Here is a 16,666-nt window from a genome sequence, read left to right on the forward strand (position 1 = left end):
AAATGTTAACTTAATCTCTGATAAATCAAACTTCCAAATGATAAAACCAATATATTTCTTAATTCTCTCATAGATTTACTGCGAGGATTAAATATTAAAATAAATGTACATATGATGTAAATAAATGTCTATACCTCTAGAAACAGTTGAACTACTACCATAAATCGACAAATATTTTAAAACCTCACATTTTGATTTACTACATTTTCTTTTGCAATTTTGGATCCAAATAAATTCAATACACATTTTCTGAAAACTCATCTCAAAGTCACATCAATAATTCACCCTTGAGCCTCATCCCAGAACCTGTCACCTATACACACATTTGTATGTAAGTTTTAACTCTGGAATCCCACTCTATAGTCACTACTTTACTTTTTCATGACGCTGAAACTTTGAACTTGATGGTTCCATTATTTCACTGCACAAGCTCCACCTTCTTTGCCATTTGGACACTTCACTTTTAAGAGATTATTAAGAGCCCATATGTAAACAAAATGGGATACAGACACTTCAACTCACTATAATGTGGCTTTTGGGCACTTGCCCATTGAAAGTAGACACACCAATTCCCAAATCCTATTAAAGTTCAAATGTAAAGACATGTTTTTATCTCTACCTTGTACAGAATAGCAGAAGAAAGAATCAATTGTTTTGAAAGACATAAAAGGATTTTTTTTGTCACTTGGATACCATTTATTATTTATGAGGAGTCATGTTAGCCATGTTAATAGCACAGACATTAAGCGAGTTTATTTTATTCTTTCTTCCCTGGAATTGGATTTATGCTTCTGTTGGTAGCATACTGCCTAAGGCACTTGACTGGCAACCAGAAGGCTGGCAGTTCAAACCCACCAGCCACTTTACAGAAGGAAGACAGGGCAATCTACTTCAATAGTGACACCACCTCAGAAACCCAAGGAGGGATCACTATGAGTCAGATCTGACTCTACAGCAGTGGTTATGTTTTTCTAAGAGTAAGATAATACTTACTCAAGTGTTTTGTTCTGCTGTGCATGGGGTTGCTATGAGTCAGAAAATGACTCGACGGCACTTAACAACAACAACAAGATAATACTGGAGTGATTTTATATTCTTTGATGGTACATTATATGAAACCAAGAAAATATCATTTAAAAGTGAAGAGCATATAAATTTGACTTGAAAACTTATTGTGGATGATCAGAAAGAGATGCTAATATTAAGGTTGAAAACCATGCATGAAATATGACCCCATGACATGTCAAAGTTCACCTAAGCAAATAATTTTAAAGATACGGAATTATTGGAGGACCTCCTACGATGAGTTCTTCAAGGTAATGCAGAAAGCAAATACTCCAGAACGTTCTATGTTGTTGTTAGCTTATGTCAAGGTGTTTAGACTCATAAGGATCCCATGTAATGAGTAGAATTGCCCCGTAAGGTTTTCTAGGCTGTATCTTCATGAGCAAATCAACAGGTCTTTCTCTTGTGGCGACATTGTGTGGGTCCCAACCACCAAACTTTTGGTTAACAGCAAAGCACTTAGCGGTTGCACCCCCAGGCCTCCTTTTGCTTCAGGGGAAACCCTGAGAAGTAGATGCAGTCCAGGGCTGCACTTCCAATAGCCACACACCTCACACGAACAAAACAGAAGCACCTCGAAAGCATTACCTCAGCTTTGGCTGCATCCAGGAGCCCTCTATTTAAAGGAAAATCCATAAAGACTTGGGACCCAGAAATGGGAAATAGATCCACTTCTTACCCCCAAACCGTTCCCCTGACCCAGGTCACAGATAACACTAATGACACCAGTGCTGCTACTGCTGCTATATTACCTCTAACACTAATACCCCTTAGAGTAGGAATTCCTTGTTTTTAAGTGTGTACAGTAAAACCTGTGAAAGTCAGAACCTGTGTAAGGCAGAAATTTATCAGAGAAAACAAAATTCAAATATTGTCCACTAAAATGAGCAATAGAAAAGTAGTAAGAGTGTACACTGTCAAAGGTAGAAACTTACAAAGCCAGAAAAACAAGGCAGTCTCATTATGTTCTGGCTATCACAGATTTCTTGGTAATATGGCCTGATGGGATATCTTTCTGTGAGACTTATTGCTGTATTTCCAGTGTCTGACTCATGGTAGTAAGTACTCATTTACTGGAGTGAAATTGAAAACTTAGTAATACATTTTCTAATTTATATCATCTCTTTTACTCTGCAGCATAAACCAAGATGTAGGTATTATTCTTCTAGCTTTACTGATAAGACTAAATCTCCAAATGTTATCTATTTTGAAACCACACAGAGAGGGAGTGGAACAGAAGGACTCTGAATTCAGACATCCTGTGTTTTGTTTCTTTCACTTTTAATTCTTATGATGATGTCAGACATATACCCCCTCGCCACAAAAAATAAAATAAAAATAAAACCACTGCCAACGACTGATTCCAACTCATAGAGATTGTTTGGAACAGTGTAGAACTGCCCTATAGAGTTTCAAAGGCTGTAAATCTTTATGGAAGAAGACAGCCTCATCTTTTTCCAGTAGAGCAGCTGATGGGCTCAAACTGCCAAACTTTTGGTTAACAGCTAAATGCTTTAAACACTGCATCACCAGAATTCCTGTATCAGACATACAGGAAATACTAAAAATACAGGAAAATGCTGTTTGAATTAATGGTTTAGTTTTATTTTTTTGTTTGATTTTTGTAGGAAAAAAAAAAACATACTACAAATGGGTGGTAGAACCAGGAACTGAATATATGTGCTCTTTTCACTAAAATCTTTTAAGAATTACTGTTTGCTTCTCAGAAAATTCATGTTTGGGATTTTGGTGCATAAAAGATAACTCAGGGTTATCTTAAATAGCAACAACAATCCAGTGATTATAGCTACTTGCACCATGATATTGAGATGGATTATGTGGTCAAATCATGGTTGAACCATTCCCCACACCACCTTTTCCACTCAGTCAAATGCTGATCTACTTTTTACTGTTTTAGATTAACTTACATTTTCTAAAATTCCCTATAGATGAAATTATATAGTATGTACTCTTGTTGGAGAGAGGTTTCTGGTATCTTTACTCAGTATAATTATTTTGAGATTCATACATGTTTTTACCTGTATCAATAGTTTATTCTTTTTAATTCCAGTAGTATTCCATTGTGTGGATATACCACAATCTGTTTAGCCATTTATCTGTTGACAGTTTATTAGCTATTACAACTAAATCTGTTACAAATATTCCTGTACAAGTATATGCTTTTATTTCTCTGCTAAATCCCTCCAAGTGGAAAAACTGACTTATGTGTAAGTGCTTAACTTTTAAAGAAACTGACAATATGTTCTCCAAAGTAGTTGTACATTTTACATGCATTCCCACCAGCAGTAGAGAGGTTCAGTTCCATCACACCCTCACCAACATTTGGTATTTTCATTTTAGTCATTCTGATAGGTTTGCAGTAGTATTTCATTTGTGTTTTAATTAACATTTCTCTAGTTTCTCAATATATCTGCTTGCTTTTGGCAGATGCCAATCAATGAATCATCTGCTTCTAAGTTGATGCTGACTCATGGCAACCTCTGGGTGTCAGAGTTGAACCATTCTCCATAGGGTTTCAATGGCTGACTTTTCAGAGATAGAGCACAAGGCTTTTCTTCCAAGAAGCCTCCAAGTGGACATGAACTTCCAATCATTGTTTTAGCAGCTAAGCACTTACCTTTTGTGCCATCCAAAGAGCATCCTTAAACTGTATTTGAGCTCTTAAATATAATACAACCAGCTCTTTTAACATACTGTGCACACTCTTAATGCAATTCATATAAGTTGCATCAACACAATGCTGAAAATCCTAATTGCATTCCTTTCACAAACTTTTCTTTTTTCCAAGTTAGTATACTTAGAATACCTCCATGCAAACTGGTGCTATTAAAAAAAAAGCTGGTCTTCCAGATGGTAAGTCCTATTCTTCCCATTTACTATCTGATGGGAGCATTGCAGATGCCCTGTTTTGTTTTGTTTCTCTGTTTTTAAAAACTAAGACGTCCATCCCCAAATCCATTTTCCTAACTAAATCCATCCAGTACAAGGATGTGGAATAAATAAATAAACAAACAAACAAAAGTGACTAATGTAAAAGAGAAAATGAAAGTGATTGAAAACAAGAAATATGACTATAAAAGGTAAAGATGAAAAAGGAAGAGGAAATAGAGAATGGTAAGTAAAAACAGTGATAAAAGTAAACAAATAACAGAAATTAATAAAATGTAGAAAGTAGAAGACAAAGAAAGAGGGGTTATTCTTCTTTAAGAATTGAGTAGAGATAAAAGATAAAAGACTCTTCAAAGAGTGATGTGACATGGTCAGAAGAGCAAGATATGCTGTGAAATCCATTCAATTACTCTCCAGGTGGACTTGAGTCAATGACTTAGGGTCTTTGAGTCTCTGGTTATTTTGGTCTCTATAATGGAATAAGGCAGCCTTGAGGACACAGTATTTAAATGATCAGCTGCCAACCTAAAAGTCAGTGGTTCAAGCCCACCAGGTATCCTGCAGCAGAAAGATGTGGTAGTCTGCTTCTATAAAGATCAAGCCTTGGAAACCCAATGGGGAAGTTCTGTTTTGTCTTACAAGGTCTCATGAATAGAAACTCACTCAACCATAATTTTTTCTGTTGTTGTTATAATGAAGATAATGTTACCTTCCCCAGAAGCTTGCTGTGAGGATTAAACAAAATAAAAGATAGTATGTTACAGAACTAGATGCTCAGTTACTAATATTCCCTAATGTGTCTCAGGACCCATTAGAGAAACTTGAGAGTTCAGACAGCAGGAGGAGAAACCTGAGTGAAGAGTCCATTTGCAGAAAGGCTGAATAGAAACGGCATGGGCAAAAGCAGCAATTTATTCATGTCTCACAAACATGGTCTTACAAACATCATACAGAGCTGGCACAAAAGAACAGGCACCATCTCATATACCACACGTCCTTCCAAATCACTTCTATTGAGTTACAACATCAGAACAAGTCAGTTACTGAGTTACACAGTTCTTTAAACATGGATACCTCCCATTAGGGTGTTTAGCTTGGCTAATCAGACAAACGATTAATTTACATGTTTCATACAGTGCAGAATTTGTAACAGAATTCAAGATATTCACATTGATATTGTAATACATTATAAAACACTGAAGTTTTCAGAAGATGATGGGACCTCTTATGTCCCAGCCTGCTTCAATTCCTTTCTTATTTTTCTTATTTTGTTTCTTAAAACCAGTTGCAAATAGTTTCACAGTCAAAAACAGCTTTAAAATTTAAGAGCTTAAATAAAAACTATTTACAAATAACCCATTGCAATTTTAACATACCTGTTGTTGTTGGTTTTGCTGTTTCACTTTGAAAAAAAAAAAAAAAACTTCATTCTCCTATAGCTATTCTTAAACTGCTAACACCGTTAACTTCTGGCCACTAAGAAGGCTACTTAGAATTGACTCCTCACTTACAATCTCTCAGAGCTTCAAAATAAATTCTATTTCTTGGCCCCGGATGCCAAAACGTACATAACCAAAAAGGCCATCTGACTTTCCCAAACCACAAACTGACAACTTACTTACTTCATGTTGTTTTCACAGAAATGTCAAATGGGCCAAGATGGTTGGAGATGATTTTGTAGTGGGATGAAGGCAATGATTTCAGAATATTCTTTTCTACCCCAAAGTCAATTTAAAGCACACACAAAAAGAAGGGACTGATTTTCAACCTTTGTACATACTGAATGTGAGACATTTCCTTTACATTAGGTATAGTCATAAAAAGCATGTATAAGTTATTTCAAAAATGCATTTTCATAGAATTTTACAAACACTGTGATATCAAACACATTCTCAAAAACTGCTAAAGTACTGACACAAAACCTGAAAGACTCAAAAATGTAAATTTTCAGTAGACTTTATTTCTAACTTGCATATTTAATAATTCAACTGTACCCAAGTTTCACTCATACTTCTCTAAAAACTCAAATATAGTGAAGGTACCCTCAAGTTAATTATTTCCAAATAATAACAATGGCACTGCTTTACTCTAACAAGTTTTTAATGAATTTCAGAGCCCTGGCACTGGAAAACAGTACAAGACACAAGTCTATAAATTCTTCCACAGACAACAGCTCAGGTCAAGACAAATTAGCCTAGAAAAGATAGTGAAATACATAATCTGTTGTGCTAATTTGACAGCCTAAATATATTTTGGGTGAACATATGTGAATTATATTAGGCTTGCTGTTTAACTCCTGTTTTAGTCATATGACTTAGTCTGTTTGTTTAAGTAGCACTTTCTATCTGACACTGGGTAAAACTTTATGGTTTTTTTGTTGCTGTGTTTCCTCTCTTCAAATAGAAGCTTAGTCATTTGTGGGGAGAGGGACAAGCTACATGGAGACTTAGATAGCAATGCCATCTCTGAGTGCAAAAGATGACTTTGAAAGAACACTTCAACACTGTCACATAATTCATACAGGAAAACTGGATTTCTAGCTGAAGTTTATCTCGTTATCCATTAGCTAAGTTGAAAACTTCACAAAGGTAAATAGGGGTTTCTTAGGTCACACTGAGGCTTGTGACAAGCAATGAATAATTAAAGATCATGGTTCTTATGTGAGGTTATATTTTACAACATTTTAACTCACATGTAACCTTAGAAGGAGAGAAAAATCCTATTTCAGCCACAGTGCTGGCAACTCAGCCCTTTGATATAATGATTTCTCAGCTTTATCATTGTCCTTTTAAAATAAACCTAAATTACTACTTTTATGATAAAATAGTATCAAATAATTACAAACTAAAGAAAAACGACCACATACTTTTATATGTAGGACAATCATTTGCACATGATGTAATTAATAAAAAAAACAAATTAGAGCACATTTCTTCAGTATCTTTGGATTTAAAGAAAAATTGATTTCCCCAAGCTGAAGAAAAATGGATGAATTTTCATAAGAAAACAAAGGCTTTTCATTTCTAAATCTGAACAATCACATTATCTTCCAGTGTGTTCTAATGAAGCCAACACCTTCTAATCCACATTCATAACTTGGAATACCATCTTCATTAAACTCTTGACTACTCTTATTTATATCACTGGTAACCTTAAAGAGAAAAGGAATATCTTATGAAAATTATCCAATTTCTCTAAATAAAAGGGGAAATTATCATGATGCACATTTACAGTTACTTTCTGGTCTGCTAATTCAATTTGTTCCTAACAAAAAAGGCAACTTGCCTTCACAAGCTTGCAATTACTCATCAAAAAGAAAGAGAATTGCTCCTTGCCTAGTAAAAATCATGTAGTTCCAGCTCTAGGATGCTAACCGTCACAAAGCATATGCCACTTGGCAATTTGTCTCCTGGGGAAGTCACAGATTTCCTTCCAGTGCTCACCACCACTTCCTTCTGCTGCTGTTCCCAGGACCAACCGCCCAATCACCTCATTCCGGGATCCCCTCTCAGAATCCAAAACCAGAAATTCCACACTTATTTCTTCAAGACCCTCACAAGGAATATCAAAGACAAACAGCTCATTGAATACTGCATTGGGAGTACATTTCTTCACATGAGTCTTCTTTTTGGAGATTCTCTTTTTGGCATGGTACAGGTTGACTTTGACATAGGGATCTGCAATGACAAATAACAAGCATTTACCCTGGAAGGACTTGGCTGGAGCTCTGGTGGTATAGTGGTAAGTCATTTGGCTGCTAACCTGTGGTTAGCATTTCAAACCTACTAGCTGCTCCATGGGAGGAAAATGAGACAATCTATTTCCATAAAGATGTACAGGCTTGGAAACCCAATGAAGGTCGTTATGAATAGGAATTGATTCCATATGGCAGTGGGTTTGGCTTTGGTTTGGGGCCTGGATGGAGTGCTCATCTCAAGTTCAGAGACTTTAGAGATCATGGCAATAAAATAAGATTGCAATGAAATTGAGTCAGAGCACAGTGCAAACATGGACAAAGCCTGGATTGTCTATTCTCAACCAAATGTAAATAAGCAAGTGAATAAACATAAGAGAAAACCCTAAAGTGGAAGGTAGTGAAGGAAGTACTAATGGTAGTGGAAAAAGATAATATTCAAGGGCATAAAAATAGAAAAAATGTTCTATGTTCTCATTCTGGTTCCTAATAAGTCATTGCAGAGAGTGGGACAGAAGAAAAACATTAGATGACATCAGTCATAACTGAGCTATATGACTTAGAGTAAATATTTCTACCTCTTTGGGCATCAGCTGCTTTTGCTGTTGAATGAGATTTAAACTCCACAACATCAGTGCCTTTCTTGACTTTCTTGTTTCTGTAGTTTTTTAATCCCCTGCTGTGATTGCTTCCTGTATCTCAATGTTAATGTTCCTGGTGTCACCCTTCTAAAAATTTGGTGAATTTTAGGATCATGGTACTTCATCACACATTTAACTATATTATTTTACCAACTTTGTCTGGCTGTGTTGTATGACATAATTCAGCCTCCTAGTCTAAACTTTTAAAACCGTGATGTCAACTTTTATGATCAAATAAAAATAATACATCACTAGCACATGAACTAGTTGCCATCGGGTCAATTCCAACTCAGGGCAACCCAATGTGTTACAGAGTTGAAGTGTGCTCCATAGGGTTTCCATGGTTACGACCTTTGCAAGCAGATTGCCAGGTCTTTCCTGAGATGTCCCTTTGGATATATTCAAACCATCAATATTCCATTACTAGTCAAGTGCCTAATGACTCCTAATAAACCACTAAATTATATTTAATGAAGAATACTTTTCTAATCTGTGCAATGCCCCTCAAGGTAGTTTTTAATACATTCAATTTCACAAAGTTTAAAAAACATACTCAAGGTTATATAACTAGGAGATGGAAGGGCTAGGATTTGAATTCAGGTAATTTCTACTCATAGTTTCTTCACTTCCTCACTGTGCTACATGATAAGGATTTTCTTTGTAACACTAGTCACAAACTAATATCTGGTTTTGATTCTTAATTAAAGCAGATGCATAAAGAGTTAAAGAAAAGATTATCAATTAATTGATGTCTCATAATGTTTCAATATTCCCAGCAACAGAAGAGTTAGACTAGACAAGATGGTTTAAAATACTAAAATAAAAATCTTCTCTCAAGACTTAATTTTATTTCCATTGCTGGACTTGTGGTGCTGTCCTCTTTCCTCTGCATTCTTCCCTGAATTGTGCCCAACCCCCTTCAGTCAGCTTCTGTCTGGTGTCTCCCTTTGGCTTAGATCTCAGAACTATGGAGACTATTTCTTCTTGCTAATAGCATCGGATCAGATAAACTTTCCATAAAAGTATAAACAGAAAAACAATCACATCACCTGTGAGTGTGAATAAAAGGTAAATTAGTAGCATAAGCCAGTTTCAGTTGTTGACTATTTGACTCAAAGTGTTCCCCACTTATACATTGAACCTTAAGTTTCTCAGAATCATTCTTACCTGAAAGTCCAGACACATCAGATTTAGGCAGGTGTCGAGCTTTTAAAACAACCACAGTGAGAGTATTTGTGGTGGACTGGTAGCAGAGAGAGATCAATAGCTCACCCCGTCCTGAAGACTTCTAAAGAAATGAAGAGAGAAGCATTATGCAAGTTTTTTTTTTTTTTTTAATTTTTTACTTCTCTAATTTAGAATTCTAAATATATATTTTAAGCAATAAAATAGCATTGTCGGATATTTAAATGAAATGTTCTTGCTTGTTTTTATTTTAATATATTAAAAAATCTGAGAGTAATGAAGTTTTTGTGCAGCACTAGCACCTTCAAAGAACAACTGCTTGCCATCCGGTGGTCTCTGGAGGTACTACACATTGTTTAAATAAGCAACGTTAGCCACACCCATTACTAGCAATGTTTAAAAGGATATTTAAAATCTCGCCTACAGTGGGGTATTTGTGGTTTTTGTATTTTAGTTATAGCTCTATTTTTTTGTACTTGTTAGTAATAATCAAATTATTCAATCATTTGAATGGGTCTCTCTCTATAAAAAATATTCAGCCTTATATTAAGTTTGATTTGATGTAAAATTCTTTAGGTTTGGCATTATTGGAATTGGGATTCAAACCAACTGATACTTATCCTAATCTTAGAAATGCTTTGGCCCAGAGGGCTGATGGAGTTAAAATCCCTGCCCTTCTCCATAATCTGTTCCATCGAGTTGATTCTGACTTACAGTGACCTGATAAGAAAGAGCAGAACTGCTCCATAGGATTTCCAAGGCTACAACTTTTAAGAAAGCAGACTGCTACATTTTTCTCCCCTGAGCAACAGGTGGGTTCAAACAGCAGACCTTTCAGTCAGAGGCCAAGTGTTTAACCACTGTGCTACCCCCATTTAATCCAAGGAAATAATTAAGTATTGGGTAGAATTGCCACAGAACACTTAATGCTTTTTCTTTGGGTAAGTCATAGGATTCTTCTTTTCATGATACAAAGATTTTTTTTTTTAACACTAAAAACATACTAGGTAATATGACCAAGAATTCAAAGCACGAGTTTCAAGTGGAAGTAACAAAATATATATTTGGGGTAAGGTTATAACTAAGAATGATGATTGGGTCAGGTTCCTAGAACTGCAATAGATAGTCATGAAAAAGTTGGCACAAATAATCCCTCCAAGGAGAAGGGACATGTCTTTATTCCCACTGTGCCAGTAAGTATCCACATGTCTAAAAGAAATTATACTTCTGGGCTCCAAGTAAGTATCTGGGCCTTATCTTTACTAACTTCAACAAAGAAATAAAAGGTGTGGAGATTTTCAAAATAAGCGCTAAGGTAGTATGATTTTCAAAAGCATGAATTACCCTGCTTAAGGGGTTCTGTACAATTATGACACTGTAGACAGAAGTTATTCTTAAATATCAAGATTAGAAACAATTGAGTTTAAAGTGGAGATAGGATTAAATGTGTTTAATTGATGTCTCATAATGTTTCAATATTCCCAGAACTACCAATGTAGATAGCTACAAATGCATACTAACTCACTTCCTGTTATACAGCATAAAGATAGACATTACAGATCCACATGATTTGATGTATCATCTTTGAAAAGCAATTCTATTAAAAGTCAATAAAAGTTCCAAATCCCCTGAAAGAAGTTATTTAATTTTAACTTCAATTGCAAATTTAATGTTGCTTATTTAGAAGGATTTTATGTGAATTGCTTAGGAATAAGAAATAGTTACTTATATTTTATTTAAGTTGCAGTCTTTGCCAAAATACTTATGATAGAAATTAATTTTAAAAAATTATAGAAATTATATTTAAATATTCATAAAGGATGTCTAATTTATATCATTAAAAATACTTTGAACATTTCAGCTGTGGGTTAAATTTTCCTTCATTTGCTCTATTCCCTTGCTTCTGATTTAAATATGATTCATGATACTTAAACCTAGTAAAGATGGTATAATGTCACAAACTTATCATCTTTATAAAAATCTCTGAGATACAAAAAAGCTGCACAAAGATTGTTTATAAATACTTCAAACACTAAGAATGAATTACCCTAACATTTCTCTTGATGATCTCTCTGGTCATCAACATTTTCCCATCAGATAATTCAATTCCTGAGAGAGGAATAAGGACTTCTCCAATGATATCATCTCTTGAAAACCTGTCAAAACTCAAGATTGTGAAGTGCAGGGCCAACTCTTGGATCTGGGTGTAGGGGATCCCATAGAATGTAAAGGTCTCATCAAAAGCTGGGTCCAAGGTCTTTCTCAGAACTCTGGTTTTCACTTTATGCTTCTTCTCTGGAAGGATCGTCATTTTGATGTATGGATCAGAGGTCATTGACTGCTCATCCATGGCTGGCAAGCCACGGGCTTCTTTGATATTTACCACAAATGCTTTCTTCTCAAAGTTGTATTCTAAGGAGAAGAAGAGGGTTCCCAGTTTCTCTTGTTTCTCTTCTGAAGATAGGGAAGTGCTGGACTTTAAGCTATCAGGGGACATGGCCTCTTTCTCTTTTTCTGGGAAAAGCTTTGGGGTTACGTTTTCTAGATCAGAAGGACTGCCAGCTTTGAGGTTTGTTTTGGGGAAATTGCCATTGAGATCTCTCTTCTCGAGGTTGAGATGCAATAAATTCTTTGGCATGGCTGGTTTATTCTTTACTTCATTTTTCTCATCTGCTCCAAACTTCTTTTTGCTATTTAGGTTTTCAGGATAAATATCAACTCCCTTAAGCACATGCACAAACTTGTATGGAGGAGTCTTGTTAGACTTGGATGATTTTCTCTGACAGCAGATCCATGCAAACAGAGAGACTGTGAAGACCAGGCCAAATGCACTGAAGATCCCCACTACAGTGGGGATTTCATCTGAAAAACCAAATGACCAATAATGTACATTAAAGGAGCAGAGTTGAAGGTATGAGCCTATTTGAGAAACATAATAATGCTAGCAATTGCTGTAGATTGGACAGATTAAATTACTTTCTAACTATTGGGAGTATGAGTATATATACATTTCACATCACTTTAAGGTATAAACACATCCCCTGTGTGACATACAGGAAAAAGAAAACACAATATGACAGAAACTACCTCCTTTCAGCAGTTTTTCATAAAATAAAAAGGTAAAAGTGGGCCTGATTAAGCATGGGAATGGGAACTTAATAACCCTGATATATCTACTTTTTTTTTTTTTTTTAAATGACATGAGACTACTGTAACATGGTGGGTAAGTACTTCTTTCATCATGATTTAAATTGACATTCCGATGCTTTCTAGAATCACCAATTCTTACTGACTATGAAGCTCTAAATGCACATTGTTCAAAACTCTAAATGCACATTGTTCTATATTCTTAACAGTTCTTTATTTATCTGAGAGTCAAGCAACAAGCATCTATAGACTCAGTGGTTTGTGCAATGTTAAGAAATGATGGAATATTATCTTCCATCATCACAAACTCACTAATCATTTTCATCCCAATTGTAGAACAGTGATAACAGAAATGGGGGGGGGGGAAAGACATGCAACAGGATACTGATATTACATAACTTATAACATCAAAAACCTATTGTATCCCAAAGATTCCACACTCAAACAAGCACTGAATTATCTAAACTACAAATTAATTACATTAAATAAGATAAAAACAGAATGGTGGTTATAAGTGAATCATCATTCCTTAACATGTAATGAGACGAGTAAGAGAGCACATATAATACAGGGTTCAATTTTATCCATAACTGATTTTTTTTCCCTAACACATTTCTACATGTCAAATGATAATCAAATTGAAATTGGCATCTTTCCTTGAATGAGGGCACATTGATTATGCATGAAGCATATCATGTTCCATATGTAAGCATATTTCTCTGACAAATGATTAGTAACACTGTGTAGGTAAAAGCAATGTTGTTATATCTAGACACAATACATCAATCAAAGTGAATATAACTCATGTACTATTATCTGAATTTAGTTTCATTAGCATTTCTTATTCCACATAGTGACTGATAAAGTTAGAAGTTCAAGTCAGGAAAGGGTTAAGCCTTGTTTAAATAACCCCAGGAAGACCAATCTTTTGTTACTCTCCTTCTTCATCCTCCAAAATCTTCTGTCTACCTACTTCATAATCACAGAGATGAACTCAAAGAAATAATAAATAATAGAAGTATCTGAGAAGATAAAAACAAACAAAATAAAAACAATAAAAATCATTTAGTGTATTGACATCAAGAATCTCAATTATGTAGAATTTTTTTTTAAAAAAAATGAACATTTTCATTCCCCTATAAAGAAAAAAATAGTGAATGCTACAAAGAAAGAATGAGGCAAGTGGTAAAAATAATCAGCTAAACTTAATATAAGCTTTGCAGTTTTTCCTTCTATTCGAGTCTTTGTTAAACACACACACACACACACACTCACACACACACACCCTCAATCCAAGGCCAGAGAGCAAAAGCAACTCATGAACTGTGACAATTCTTTAGCCAATCCAACATAAGCCAAGAACAATAAAAGGAATAGATAAAGGTTTTCTAAAAAGAGAGATGGTCCAAAGTAGAACACACTTAATTACCACAGTCCCAGATAATGCCTCAGTATTAGAAAATTGTTCATATTTAAATTAGAAATTTAGAATACATGTCACAACTAAATAAATCCAAATACTCCAAAAAACAAAACTAATTTCTGAATATAATATCACAGATTGTCTCTATTAAGTACTTATGTCAAATGGCAAAATAATCAATATAACATGGAAAGGTTCACATACTCTCAATATATTCTCTACTGACAAGCTTTTGACAGCAAGGATCTCAATAATTTTACTCAGTCTAATAACAATTATCTTATTTCTTATTTGCAAACTCCTATGAATGCAACTACTTACTTGCAAACTCCTATAAAATTCCCAGTTTTTTTAAAAAAATACCTGTGAAGTAATTAAGACCATGAGTTGTTGCCTTCAGTGACTTAATGGGAACTTTAAAAAAGACTTCTTCTTTTGTTCTGAAAAGTGCATCTGATTTTATTTAGTGAAACAGTAAAAATAAAAAGTAAAAAAAAAAAAAATCTGATATAGGAAAAGGGTAACAGAAGTAGAAAATTGAAAATCTAATTCTGATTTCTAGCCGCTTTTAACTAGCTGTGGGACCTGAAACACTCCTCCTCACCTTTCTGGGGTTCAGTTACCTTACAGTGAAATGAAATGGGCTGAGCTAGACCATTTCTAAAGTGTCTTTAACTCTCGCATCATAGATCTGCGTCTTTGACTGGCAACATATCTCAAGGATACAAGAACCAGAGCAGAGAAAAACATCTTTATGAAACGTTTTGTAATAAAATATACATTCCAGACTTCAAATATACAAGTTGCTTTATAAGGAGATCAAACTCTTACATAACCACGGGTACATTTGGCTTCCTCTGATAAGTTAAATATAGATTTACCCACAAATAAAAAACACCTACAAAATAAATAAAACCAACAAGCAAAGATCTCTTTTTATTCTGTTTTCAGCGCGTGCTACAATTTACAGAGCTACCAGGACCTGAACCTTGAGGAACTTCTTGGAGGTAAAATCAGAAAGGCAATTTCTAAAGAGAAAGATATCAAAGGGAGGAGAAATAGTAGAGGTAACACGACTGCCTGTTTACTCTTCTAATTTTTCTTTCAGATTAACTACATGAAAAATCGATAACCAACACCGAGCAGGGGCGTGGGGACCCACCCAGGAGTATTCAAGGAACAATCACAGTTGTAAGTTGAGTTTGGAACTCGCTTACCAAATTCTTCCCGGCTGCTAGTGATCGGAGCCATATTTTTGCTGCGTGCTCTGTCCGAGGTGCTGAATGGAAAACTCCCGGGCTTGATTCACCTCCCTGGATTCGAAGACGTTGGCTTTCCCCAATGGCGAAAACAACAGCGCAGAGCTCTGGGGACCTGAGCCTGGAGCAGGGAGGAGGCAAAGAGGAGGTCCGCTCGCCCTCGCACCGTGATTTGTCACCCCTCTTCGTGTTTTGGCTCTTCTGAGAAGCTCGTCTCCGAGACTCCAGACGTGGTTGAAACCCGAATTGACGCAATCCTGACGCTACAGGGCTGAAATCAGCACCTGCCCCCATCCCCTCCTCCCTCCAAACCTTCCCTCTCCCCCTCCTTCTTGCTTCCTCCCCCCTCTCCTGAGGATTCAACACACAGTCATCAATTATATTAACTCTTGGACTACTGGAGATTAGCTTTCCTTTTCTGAGGACTGAGAGACACACAGAGATGTACCCCAACTGATTCCTTTCAGTTCCTAATATAAAATCACTTGCCTTCTAGATGAATAAACACGTGTCTCTGAGGCACCAGAATAATATGATTTAGAGGGAGGATTAAAAGAGGAGTCAGAAGAGAAAAAGAAAGCCCAGTAGCTCAGTGGTGAAGCACTTCTAACCAAAAGGTCGACAGTTCAAACCCACCAGCTGCTCCACTGGAAGAAATATGTGGCAGCTGGGTTCAGTAAAGATCATAGCCTTGGAAACCTTATAGGACAGTTCTATCCTGCCCTATAGGGTTGCTATGAGTGTGATCTACTTGAGGACAGTGGTTTCGTTTGCAAGACGAGGAAAACTTCTGCATCAAATGAACCATTGTAAAATTCAAGAACAGATTGTCTTGTTTTCTAAATTTTCTCTGGCATGTAATACTTATGTCAAAAAATCCACTGCACTTGATACACTTAAAATAGAAATATGCCCACTATGCTCCCTTATATTCTAAAACTTCACAAGTCTAAATATTTTGCTGATGTTGTCACTCCATTCAGGGCTGTCAGTTCCCTTCCCTTTAATATCTTATATTTGGCCAGTTAAAGTATGTAGGAACAAATGGGAATACTTCCTTTCCTATTCAGATTCACTCGCAGTTAAGATTTTAGCATAAAATGAAACAGCTTCAGCAATGACATTTCTGGTTAAAAGTCTTGACTTCTAGTTGATTCATGCAAAACAGTTGCATGACTCAGATGAAAATCTAAAATGATATTATTATTAGTTATTTTTAAAGAACACAAGTTTCTGAACAGATCATATCCTTGGAAGTGAGGAACTGGGAAAAATATAGTGACAGGTTCTGATTAATTTGAATCTAAAGAGTGAGCCTTTTAAAAATGAATGTTCAGCAAAT

The 16,666-nt window shown here is 35.6% G+C and overlaps 1 protein-coding gene across 1 annotated transcript; it reads right to left on the bottom strand.

The window, feature by feature from the left end:
- Window positions 1-7,344: 7,344 nt before the first annotated feature.
- Window positions 7,345-15,316, bottom strand: SYT4 (synaptotagmin 4). Its single transcript, XM_007946442.2, has 4 exons — window positions 15,283-15,316; window positions 11,543-12,357; window positions 9,478-9,598; window positions 7,345-7,652 (listed from the first exon to the last, which is right to left on the bottom strand). Exons 1-4 carry the CDS (start codon window positions 15,314-15,316, stop codon window positions 7,345-7,347), a joined length of 1,278 nt encoding a protein of 425 aa, XP_007944633.1.
- Between the last annotated feature and the right edge of the window lie 1,350 nt (window positions 15,317-16,666).

This window comes from Orycteropus afer, unplaced genomic scaffold (assembly GCF_000298275.1).
Source record: "Orycteropus afer afer isolate SDZICR_OR568_19922 unplaced genomic scaffold, OryAfe1.0 scaffold00161, whole genome shotgun sequence".
NCBI lineage: Eukaryota > Metazoa > Chordata > Mammalia > Tubulidentata > Orycteropodidae > Orycteropus > Orycteropus afer.